The sequence below is a fragment of the Salmo salar genome, chromosome ssa03 (assembly GCF_905237065.1).
Source record: "Salmo salar chromosome ssa03, Ssal_v3.1, whole genome shotgun sequence".
Taxonomy (NCBI): Eukaryota; Metazoa; Chordata; class Actinopteri; order Salmoniformes; family Salmonidae; genus Salmo; species Salmo salar.
The window spans coordinates 103,563,632-103,575,936 of record NC_059444.1 but is presented as its reverse complement, the minus strand read 5'-3'; the positions used below and the strand labels follow the sequence as shown (position 1 = coordinate 103,575,936).

The window sequence follows — 12,305 nt, the reverse complement described above, 5'->3', positions numbered from 1 at the left end:
ATTCATTACAGACGTCAATTGTTGTCCAACATCATGGCTCCGCTGTTGGCATCACCTTTTACAGTGGATTACCGCTGTTGTGGGCCTTTAACCATCTGTCTGACTTTGTTGTTCACACAGGAGAGATACGGGACTATCGTGGACCCTCTGGGGAGCCTCAACAACCTCTTGATGCTGAAGAGGCAGAGAAGAGTCTCTCCACATCAGAACACCTCAAGAAACACCTGCAGAGATGCACAGAGAAGAGAACTCACTGCTGCTCTGACTGTGGGAAGAGATTTACTTCCTCATCAGGCATTAAAATTCATCAGAGAACGCACGCAGGAGAGAAACCTTATATCTGTAGTCAATGTGGGAAGAGTTTTAGTCAATCTAGCTATCTGACAATGCACCAGAGAACACACACAGGAGAGAAATCTTATATCTGTGGTCAATGTGGGAAGAGTTTTAGTCAATCTAGCTATCTGACAATGCACCAGAGAAGGCACACAGGAGATAAACCTTATAGCTGTGATCAATGTGGAAAGAGCTTTAGTCAATCTAGCTATCTGACTATACACCGACGAGAACACACAGGAGAGAAACCTTATAGCTGTAATCAATGTGGGAAGAGTTTTGTTTCATCTAGCCGTCTGACAGTACACAAGAGAACACACACAGGAGAGAAATCTTATAGCTGTGGTCAATGTGGGAAGAGTTTTGGTCAATCTGGCCATCTGATATCACACCAGAAAACACACACAGGAGAGAAATCTTATAGCTGTGGTCAATGTGGGAAGAGGTTTGCTGCATCTAGCACTCTGACTCAACACCAGAGAACACACACAGGAGAGAAATCGTATAGCTGTGGTCAATGTGGGAAGAGGTTTGCTGCATCTAGCACTCTGACTCTACACCAGAGAACACACACAGGAGAGAAACCTTATAGCTGTGGTCAATGTGGGAAGAGGTTTGCTGCATCTATCACTCTGACTCAACACCAGAGAATACACACAGGAGAGAAACCTTATAGCTGTGATCAATGTGGGAAGAGTTTTGGTCGATCTGGAGAGCTGACAGTGCACCAGAGAATACACACAGGAGAAAAACCTTATAGCTGTGGTCAATGTGGGAAGAATTTTGCTGCATCTAGAACTCTGACACTACACCAGAGAAGACACACAGGAGAGAAACCTTATAGCTGTGATCAATGTGGGAAGAGTTGTACTACATCTTGCTATCTGACTATACACCAACGAACACACACAGGGGAGAAATCGTATAGCTGTAATCACTGTGGGAAGAGTTTTACCACATCTGGCTCTCTGACTTCACACCAGAGAACGCACACAGGAGAGAAATCTTATATCTGTGGTCAATGTGGGAAGAGTTTTAGTCAATCTAGCTATCTGACAGTGCACCAGAGAACGCACACAGGAGAGAAATCTTATATCTGTGGTCAATGTGGGAAGAGTTTTAGTCAATCTAGCTATCTGACAATGCACCAGAGAACGCACACAGGAGAGAAATCTTATAGCTGTGATCAATGTGGGAAGAGTTTTAGTCAATCTAGCTATCTGACTATACACCTACGAGAACACACAGGAGAGAAACCTTATAGCTGTAATCAATGTGGGAAGAGTTTTGTTTCATCTAGCGGTCTGACAGTACACAAGAGAACACACACAGGAGAGAAATCTTATAGCTGTGACCAGAGATAATCTGATTAAAGACTTCTGATCAAATATCAGAAAATACATACATGAAGGAGTTGTTTCATGATATCAATGAAATGAAATCTCACAATGTAGAATGTTTTAACATTGTAGAAGGAGAATTTTAATGATGTCAGAATGTAGAACCCTAAACGTTTGTCCCCTGTTCTATTGATTTCAACATGATATGGATATTAGCCTCAGGGGGAAAATCCAGGCTCTGAAATGGAAGAGTTACTATTTATGAGATTTAACAAAAAGTGATTAACAAAAAAAGAGTTGTTCCACTTACCACGTTGGTGACCCACTTGAATCAAAATGCAACACTTCAAAATGTAGCTAGCTGTTTTCTACAAGTTGTCCTCTAACCAGGGATGTACACATTATTCCCAGATTCCGTGTGGTTTTTGAGCTGTTCGTTTTAACAGGACGTGCAACCTCATCTCCCTCCTGTCACACAAATGATTTTAGCATGATATCGATGAATAAGTGTTGTGTTCCTTTGTTTAGCGACCCCTACATTTAAATGCATCACTCCAAAATGTAGCTGACTGTCTTCTGCAGGTTGTCCTCTAATCTGTGAGGTAAAATATTTCTCCCATTTCCATGTGTTTTGTTTAGTTGTTAGTTTCAACAGCACCTACAACCTGATTTCCCCCTAATCGATATCAGTGATTTATTGCTACTTGTCAAAACAACAGCGTTTTTGGTGCTTGTGCAGTTTATAAGCTGCTTGTTTTAAAAAATGCAAGTAATATGATTATTGTGGCAGATGTTTGTGTATATAGCACATTTTATGTTTACGTTTTCAATATATCCCAAACTGTTTCTGCATATTGGTTATTGATTTGGACACGTTAAAACTGTGTTTTGACATTGGGGATATCCCATCTAGCAACATGTCATTGAAAAGACGTTGAAAAGAAGACTATGCCCCGTTTTTTCAGTGACTTGAAAACAACTTAATTTCAACTTAGTTGCAGGTAGCCTAGTGGTTAGACCGTTGGGCCGTCATTGAAAATCAGAATTTGTTCATAACTGACTTATTGACAATTATTGCCTACCGGGGAACAGAGGGTTAACTGCCATGTTCAGGTGCAGAACGACAGATTTACCTTGTCAGCTCGCGATTCAATCCAGCAACCTTTCGGTTACTGTTAAATGAAGGTTAAAATAAAGAAATAAATACACATGGACGCAGTATAATAATTTGGTCTGTAATCAATTTTATTAACAATCCTACATCACTCCAGTATTTCTTCACAACATTCAAGCGTTAATTGTCTTTATTCCACTACTGAAGAAGCATGTCTCAAATCACCTCATATTTCAAACAAAATATACATGTTTTATTATTCCATGCCTCACCATTAAGTTAATTATTGCCAATACATATTAACCAAGGGGTGTACATTTGATCACAATTTATTTTGACTTTTTCCGTATTGGAGATGAGTTTTGTTTGGGCTCGTTCCAAGTGGACCAGAGTTCTAGAAGCTAGTGAGTTTTAGGAAGACGAGAGTTCTAGAAGCTAGTGGGTTTTAGGAAGACGAGAGTTCTAGAAGCTAGTGGGATTTAGGAAGACGAGAGTTCTAGAAGCTAGTGAGTTTTAGGAAGACGAGAGTTCTAGAAGCTAGTGAGTTTTAGGAAGACGAGAGTTCTAGAAGCTAGTTAGTTTTAGGAAGATGAGAGTTCTAGAAGCTAGTGAGTTTTAGGAAGAGGAGAGTTCTAGAAGCTAGTGAGTTTTAGGAAGACGAGAGTTCTAGAAGCTAGTGAGTTTTAGGATTCTATAGAAAGAAGAGAAAAAGGAGAAAAAAATATTTCAATTGTATATTATTATTTAGAAATAAGTGTGTTTTTCTTGTTTTTAATTGTTGACAGCCAGTAGACACCATGTTTATATTGGTGAAGGTGAATCATTTTAGTTGATTTTAATATGAAATGGAAGTTGTTTTCTGTTGGTGGTGAGCAAACTTGTCCAACAAAAATATAGGATATATTTGTTGTCTTAAGGTGTTACAGGCTTTGTTTTTTCCATTTATGTTTTGAGGTTGGACTTTAGCACGTCTAGCTCGTTAGCACGTCTAGCTCGTTAGCCCGTCTAGCTCGTTAGCATGTATAGCCCGTTAGCCCGTCTAGCTCGTTAGCATGTATAGCCCGTTAGCCCGTCTAGCTCGTTAGCATGTATAGCCCGTTAGCACGTCTAGCTCGTCAGCGAGTCTAGCTCGTTAGCCCGTCTAGCTCGTTAGCATGTATAGCCCGTTAGCCCGTCTAGCTCGTTAGCATGTATAGCCCGTTAGCCCGTCTAGCTCGTTAGCACGTCTAGCTCGTTAGCACGTAGGACGCACTGATTGGTGTCACCTCGTTAGTCTGTATGTGTTACACCTGTGCTGGCTTGTCCATCTCGTTAGTGGGAAGGTGTTTCACCTGAGCTGGTCCAGGTTCTATTTAAGAGTGTCTGGCCCAGTGCTCCAGTTGTCTTGATACATGTGGAGAGTCAACACCTTTAGTTGCTCCACCTTTTTGGTTTACTTCCTGTCTTTAAGTTTGGTGTGGGTTTTTCTTTTGTTTTCCTCTTCTTGGGCAGATTTAGTGGGTCTCATGGTGGGTGTCTTTTAGGTCCCAGTTGTTGTTACTAGTCAACTTCCAGTGGACACCCCCATAGTGTCTTTCAGAACCCCTCCTAAAACCCCATCTGTTTAGTTGTGGTTGTTGTCAGTGACTTTGTTAGTTCCTCTTCTGTTTGAGCAACATTTGAGATTTTTCTTGGTGGGGAACGTAACAACAAACAATGTAGTAAAACAAGCTGGTATTTTGGGTTGGATATTGCATCCAATTAATATTTTAATCAATGGCAATTCCTTAGAATGTTCATTAGTCTTTCAGTTGTTAGTCTTCTGTTTGTTGTTTACTAAATATTTCTGTTTATTTTCATTTTTTTATTTTTTCCTGTGAAGCCATTGTGTTGCATCCATGTCTGAAAGGTGCTGTATAAATAAAGCTTGATTTGATTTCAACAAATTAACCCAATGACTGACCAATCAACAGACTCTTGGTATGAAAAACAGTATCACGTTTCCAGCCTGCTGAAGGCGTGGTGGAGTGGTAAACACCACCCCCGGCTCTACCAGGGGCTTGAGGTGGTCTCCCACAGCTCTGCTTATGTCATGTTCTGTGGCCTTGTCGTTCCATTTATTGACTGACCCTGCAACACAGAAACACATTTAGTCATATTATATAAAACACTCAAAGTAATGGATATGGAGCATCTATGGCCTCAGTTACACCTGGCACCTAAATGTGACTTCTGTCATCTGATCACTCCAAGCTGCATTAGGTTCAGATCTACCAGGATGGGCCTTTGACATAGTCTGGATGCAGTCAGGCCACTGAATATGCATAAGCAATGTAAAGAGATGGGGTGAATGAGTGGAAAAGTACATTTGACACAAATGACCTTCATGATATCAAAGAACAAATGTGTGTGTCTGAGGGGAAATTAACTTCATACAGCCAAAAGGGTTGAGAAATTATACCAATATCAGTGGACAATTTGCACTAATGTAAATAAACAATGATGGAACATATTACCTTTTGCTGACGTGATGAACCGCTAAGGGAACATAAATATTGACCATCTAAACCATGTGTGACCTCTCACCTCTATGGCTGTAGAAGTGTTCTTCCTAACCAGTCCCTCAACAGCTCTCTGACTGAGCTCCACCCTCACTGGGTCTTCAGAGGAGAGGAAGGCTGAGGAGGGATGGAAGGATGAATGGATCAGTCAGTCAATAAAGTGTAGAGCTGCTGTCTGACAAAATCACAATTTTAGTAGTTCATTAAAGTAAATAAGGCTTTATGACTGCTGAATACCAACTATCAATCACTTAGATCATGTATTTTCAGGTAGAGATACATCCTTGGGACGTCCCTAGCCCGTTGAAGTTGACATTTATAATAGTTAAGGTAGAGGTTAAGGTTAGGGTTTAGGGTAGGGATGTCCCAAGGATCCCAGATAGCATTGACCATTGTGCATTCTTCTGTCTCTTTTACATAGCAGGTGATGGGTTCTGACTTCTGAACTTGAAAATATTAAATATCCTTATTATGTGAAATTGAATTGAAACAATAATGTTTCTTGATGCTAATATGATGTACAATATTCCATGATGTTTCTATATGATAACAATAGCCTAATATATTTAATATGATGTACAATATTCCAATATGATAACAATAGCGTAAAATATTTAATATGCCATATCATTTTTTTTAACAGTTTCACTAATTCATTTTAATTAACTTAATCATTATGATTCAACATCAGTTCACCGTCTCACCCCATACTGTATTGGAGCAGCAGCAGCTGACTGCCCAGTTCAACATCAGTTCACCGTCTCACCTCATACTGTATTGGAGCAGCAGCAGCTGACTGCCCGGTTCAACATCAGTTCACCGTCTCACCTCACACTGTATTGGAGCAGCAGCAGCTGACTGCCCGGTTCAACATCAGTTCACCGTCTCACCTCATACTGTATTGGAGCAGCAGCAGCTGACTGCCCAGCTCACCGTCTCACCTCATACTGTATTGGAGCAGCAGCAGCTGACTGCCCAGTTCAACATCAGTTCACCGTCTCACCTCATACTGTATTGGAGCAGCAGCAGCTGACTGCCCAGTTCAACATCAGTTCACCGTCTCACCTCATACTGTATTGGAGCAGCAGCAGCTGACTGCCCAGTTCAACATCAGTTCACCGTCTCACCTCATACTGTATTGGAGCAGCAGCAGCTGACTTGATCGTTGATACTAATCATCATGTTTGAATCTGAGAGTAAATAGAGCCGACTACACTCTAAAAATGAAGGGTTCAACTGGAGTTGTTCTCAGATCCCCTAAGAACCGTAGGGTTCTTGGTCAATGAAAAACAGCCCCAAAAGGTTCTTCAAAGAACTTGTTAGAAGGTGGGTTCATCGAGGAACCTCCGTTGTTGCTGGACTTCTTCCGGGAACTTCGCAATTACAACTAAAAACGATGGTGACAAGTTTGGATGCGACAACAGTTAAAAAGGTTAAGTTGGGTTGATGTTTGGCTCTGAATATGTCTCGAAATCATTTATTATAATAATATAACACACTAATAATGAATAACGAAGACAATGATGGTTTTCTGTGAATATCTTCCATAACGTTACGATAGTTAATGAACGTAAATATTAGAAAGCCGGGTTTGATCGTCGGCGTTGTATGAGCTACAGTACAGTACCGTTAGCTAGCTAGCTAACGTTATGTCCTAACTAGGCACAACTAGGTTTGGATTATTTCCTCAACTATATTCTTTCCCATATATTGTATATCGTTTCCATAAAGCCAACATGGCTTTACACTCATTAACGTAAGTTTCCAATCTAAAGCAGTTCTCACTTTTGTGTTAATAAACTAGCTAACGTTAGCTTCGTTAACTAACTAACTAACTAAGGACGGTGACCTGTCCAGACGAGATGTTACAACGAACTGAATCGTCAATGGAGGTCTTCCTCTTTATATAGGCTGCTACAGCATGCAATACTATTAACTCACAAGGGGGCTTAACGTTACATGTACAATACTATCCCATTTAGGAAACGTTACATGTACAATACTATCCCATTCAGGAAACGTTACATGTACAATACTATCCCATTTTGGAAACGTTACATGTACAATACTATCCCATTTTGGAAACGTTACATGTACAATACTATCCCATTTTGGAAACGTTACATGGACAATACTATCCCATTTTGGAAACGTTATTGTACAATACTATCCCATTTTGGAAACGTTACATGTACAATACTATCCCATTTTGGAGACGTTACATGTACAATACTATCCCATTTTGGAAATGTTACATGTACAATACTATCCCATTTAGGAAACGTTACATGTACAATACTATCCCATTTTGGAAACGTTATTGTACAATACTATCCCATTTTGGAAACGTTACATGTACAATACTATCCCATTTTGGAGACGTTACATGTACAATACTATCCCATTTAGGAAACGTTACATGTACAATACTATCCCATTTAGGAAACGTTACATGTACAATGCTATCCCATTTAGGAAACGTTACATGTACAATACTATCCCATTTTGGAAACGTTACATGTACAATACAATCCCATTTTTGGAAACGTTACATGTAAAATACTATCCCATTTTTTGAAACGTTTCATGGACAATACTATCCCATTTTGGAAACGATACATGGACAATACTATCCCATTTTGAAACGTTACATGTACAATACTATCCCATTTTGGAAACGTTACATGTACAATACTATCCCATTTTGGAGACGTTACATGTACAATACTATCCCATTTTGGAAACGTTACATGTTCGCCCCCTTGTGGAGGGAAATTAATATCTTAGATGGTAGCTGTAGATGGGATTCAAATGCATAATGGTATTAATACAGTGTCTAGACTACCTCTTTTGTATAAATACCCTTCAGAATCCAAACACAGTATTGCCACGCAGCAAAATGTTGCGTATGATCTTTCAAGTCAGCCTGATAAAATATTGAACAATTTGTGTACAAAGATATCTTGAAATGTGATATTAGGGCTGTATGGCAGTACTGTTACTGTATGGCAGTACTGTATTGGCTAGTGCTTTCTCCAATATGTTCTTCTATTTTACATTACATTGTATGTTGATGACATTTATCTTTAAATATTGATGTAGTACATTTACCATTACGTAATTTAGCAGACGATCTTATCCAGAGCAACTTACAAATTACAAAGTATATATATATATATATATATATATTAATGCTTGTAAGACTATTCTTTGACACATTTTCTCTTCCTTTGAAACTCTTATTGTAACGGCTGTCTTTAGAGAGAGTGGACCAAAATGCAGCGGAGTTAGTGTTCATCGTATATTTAATGATCAAACGGACACTATACAATACAAAACAATAAACAGACAACCAAAACAGTCCTGTCACGTTTAACACAGTAACAAGAACAATTACCCACACCACACAACGGAAACGTAGGCAACTTATGTGTGACTCCCAATCAACCACAACCCTCTACAGCTGTGCTTGATTGGAAGTCACACGGCCAAAATTAAATGAAACAATAAAACACTTACTCCCTTCTGCCACGTCCTGACCCAACTACACCCTCTACTGGTCAGGACGTGACAGTACTCCCCTCAAGGTGCAGACCCCGGGATGCACCTAAAAAAGGAAAACACAAAAAAATCCCCAACAAAAAGGAACACCTAAACAATAAGGGAGGGAAGGGAGGGTGGCTGCCGTCACCGACGGCACTGTGCTACACCCTCCCTCCCCAACCCACCTATCCTGGAGGTGGCTCCGGTGCAGGACGTGGACCCTGCTCCACCCTCGGCGTCGCCCACTTTGGTGGAGCCGATAGCTGCACCAGGCAGACGGACCCCCCGAGCCGGGCCGGAGGACAGGAGGGCCCCTCGGGCCGGGCAACAGGAGGGCCCCTCGGGCCGGGCCGGAGAGCAGGAGGGCCCCTCGGGCCGGGCCGGAGGGCAGGAGGGCCCCTCGGGCCGGGCCGGAAGGCATGCGGGCCCCTCGGGCCGGGCCGGAAGGCATGCGGGCCCCCTCGGGCCGGGCCGGAAGGCATGCGGGCCCCCTCGGGCCGGGCCGAAGGCATGCGGGCCCCTCGGGCCGGGCCGGAAGGCATGCGGGCCACTCGGGCCGGGCCGGAAGGCATGCGGGCCACTCGGGCCGGGCCGGAAGGCATGCGGGCCACTCGGGCCGGGCCGGAAGGCATGCGGGCCACTCGGGCTGGGCCGGAAGGCATGCGGGCCACTCGGGCTGGGCCGGAAGGCAGGAGGACCACTCGGGCTGGACCGGAGGGCAGGAGGACCACTCGGGCTGATCCTGACAGGCCGGGCACCCTGGCAGATCAGGGCAGGCGGGCACCTCTGGCAGAACCGGGCAGTCTGGCCACTCCGGCAGAACAGGGCAGTCCGGCCACTCCGGCAGTTCAGGGCAGTCTGACCTCTCTGGCGACTGTTGACTGGCGGGCAGCTCCGACGACTGTTGACTGGCGGGCAGCTCCGACGACTGTTGACTGGCGGGCAGCTCCGACGACTGTTGACTGGCGGGCAGCTCCGACGACTGTTGACTGGCGGGCAGCTCCGACGACTGTTGACTGGCGGGCAGCTCCGACGACTGTTGACTGGCGGGCAGCTCCGACGACTGTTGACTGGCGGGCAGCTCCGACGACTGTTGACTGGCGGGCAGCTCCGACGACTGTTGACTGGCGGGCAGCTCCGACTCAGGATTCACCAGGCTGGGGAGACATAACGGAGGCCTGGCTTGAGGAGGTGGCACAGGAGAGACCAGGGTGGAGAGACCCACTGGAGGACCGGTCCGTGGAGGAGACACGGGCTTGACCAGGATAGGGAGATCCACTGGAGGACTGGTCCGTGGAGGAGACACGGGCTTGACCAGGATAGGGAGATCCACTGGAGGACTGGTCCGTGGAGGAGACACGGGCTTGAACAGGATAGAGAGACCCACTGGAGTACTGGTCCGTGGAGGAGGCACGGGCTTGACCAGGATAGGAAGACATGCAGGAGGCTTGGTTCTGGGCGTAGGTACAGGATGTGCAGGGCTGGGAAGACATGGAGGAGGCCTGTTTCTGGGCGCAGGCACAGTCTTTACCAGACAACCAGCACGCACCTCAGGACGAGTATGGAGAGCTGCCTCAGGTGACATCATACCCACGACACGCTCATTAGGGCGAATGCCGTACTTTATGCACCACACTAGCAGCTCTCTCATCTCTCTCTCTCTAATTTTCCCATTAACCCCGTCACAGTCTCTGTCTCATAGCCCTCGCTCACCTCCAATGTCATCCCGACTGGCTCTGGTTCCGACCTCAGCTCCACCGACTGTCCCGTGTGCCCCCCCAAAAAAATATTGGGGCTGCCTCTCGCGCTCGTTGCGCTCTCTCTCCTCGTAGTATCGCCTCTCCGCTCTCGCCGCTTCAATCTCCCACTGCGGGAGGCGATAATCCCCAGCCTGAGTCCATGGTCCCTCTCCGTCCAGGATCTGTTCCCATGTCCATTTGTCCATAACGCTGTAGTCCTGCAGCTCCTTCCTCTTCCGCCGCTTGGTCCTGGTTTGGTGGGTAATTCTGTAACGGCTGTCTTTAGAGAGAGTGGACCAAAATGCAGCGGAGTTAGTGTTCATCGTATATTTAATGATCAAACGGACACTATACAATACAAAACAATACAAAACAATAAACAGACAACCAAAACAGTCCTGTCACGTTTAACACAGTAACAAGAACAATTACCCACACCACACAACGGAAACGTAGGCAACTTATGTGTGACTCCCAATCAACCACAACCCTCTACAGCTGTGCTTGATTGGAAGTCACACGGCCAAAATTAAATGAAACAATAAAACACTTACTCCCTTCTGCCACGTCCTGACCCAACTACACCCTCTACTGGTCAGGACGTGACACTTATAGGACAGAACATGGACACAATGCAATTGGGATCAAGAAGAAGGTACAGATATGTTGTAGGACAGCTGCATTTGAAGTGTACATTTAACCTACATAGCAGTCAATACAAACTGACATCTATTAGCATACAAATGTGTGCAAATGATCTTTTCAGATCTTCTCAGAAATGAATCAAGTCCATGGAATGGATATAGACAAAAAGATAATTCAAGGACTATTAGAGGTAGAGAGGCGAGGCAGGGGTGAGGACATCATCCTGCTATTTTGACAGTCCCTGAAGGACAATACAGAAGAGGGATTTGCTCTTATTCCTTCCCTTTCTCTAATGTATTTGGTAATAAAATGAGCAAGTGTAGTAAGATCATTGCTTTACTTTACTAGGACTGGAGACCACAGCAGTGATTCTGCTCTTGCCCTACCTCTTCAATGAGGACCCGAGTGGCCTTTATGTCCGTGACAAGGTATGCCTATGCACCAATCATCTGTTTCTTCATAAACATAGGTGTGCATACTTATATAAAACTACAGCTGAACATTTGTTATGTTCTTTGTTAATTGTATGTGTATCAATCTTTTCTTACTTTTGTTGACACAGATTTCACCGCTCTTCACTCCTTTACTGCACATCGGCGGAAATCCATTTCACCATGAGAGTGAAATCCCGCTGGCCTTTGATGGGGAGAACATCCACGCCCTCGAGGACGTCCCCATGGGACTTGGGGCTCTGCTACGGCTGGATTTTTATTTTTCCTTCAATTTCCCAAAAATGTCAGAAAAACAGTTATGTTGTGAAGTTACTGTGTTCTGGGGATCAGAGAAGTTGGGGTGAAGTTACCAGGGCCGGTCATAAAGATGGAAAACTTCCTAACATAACTAAGTGGATACGATATACACACTAAAGCTGAAAAATCTGTATTTAACATCAAGTCTACAATGTTGTTAGTTTACCTGTGATTCATTTTCAATGTTGTTTTTATTTTACATCATTATTTTATACATTTTAAATGTCATGAAAATCACTATACCAAGTAAATGTATTATTTATTATGGTCTGACATGTCTGCAGAAATGTTGCAATTTG

At 43.7% G+C, this 12,305-nt stretch overlaps 1 protein-coding gene across 1 annotated transcript; it reads left to right on the top strand.

Moving 5' to 3' along the window:
- Nucleotides 1-342: 342 nt before the first annotated feature.
- Nucleotides 343-1,670, top strand: LOC106609737 (zinc finger protein 2 homolog; the record flags this gene model as incomplete). Its single annotated transcript, XM_045716010.1, has 2 exons — nt 343-721; nt 890-1,670. Coding segments are annotated over exons 1-2 (1,116 nt in total), but the record flags the coding sequence as incomplete, so codon positions are not given.
- Between the last annotated feature and the right edge of the window lie 10,635 nt (nt 1,671-12,305).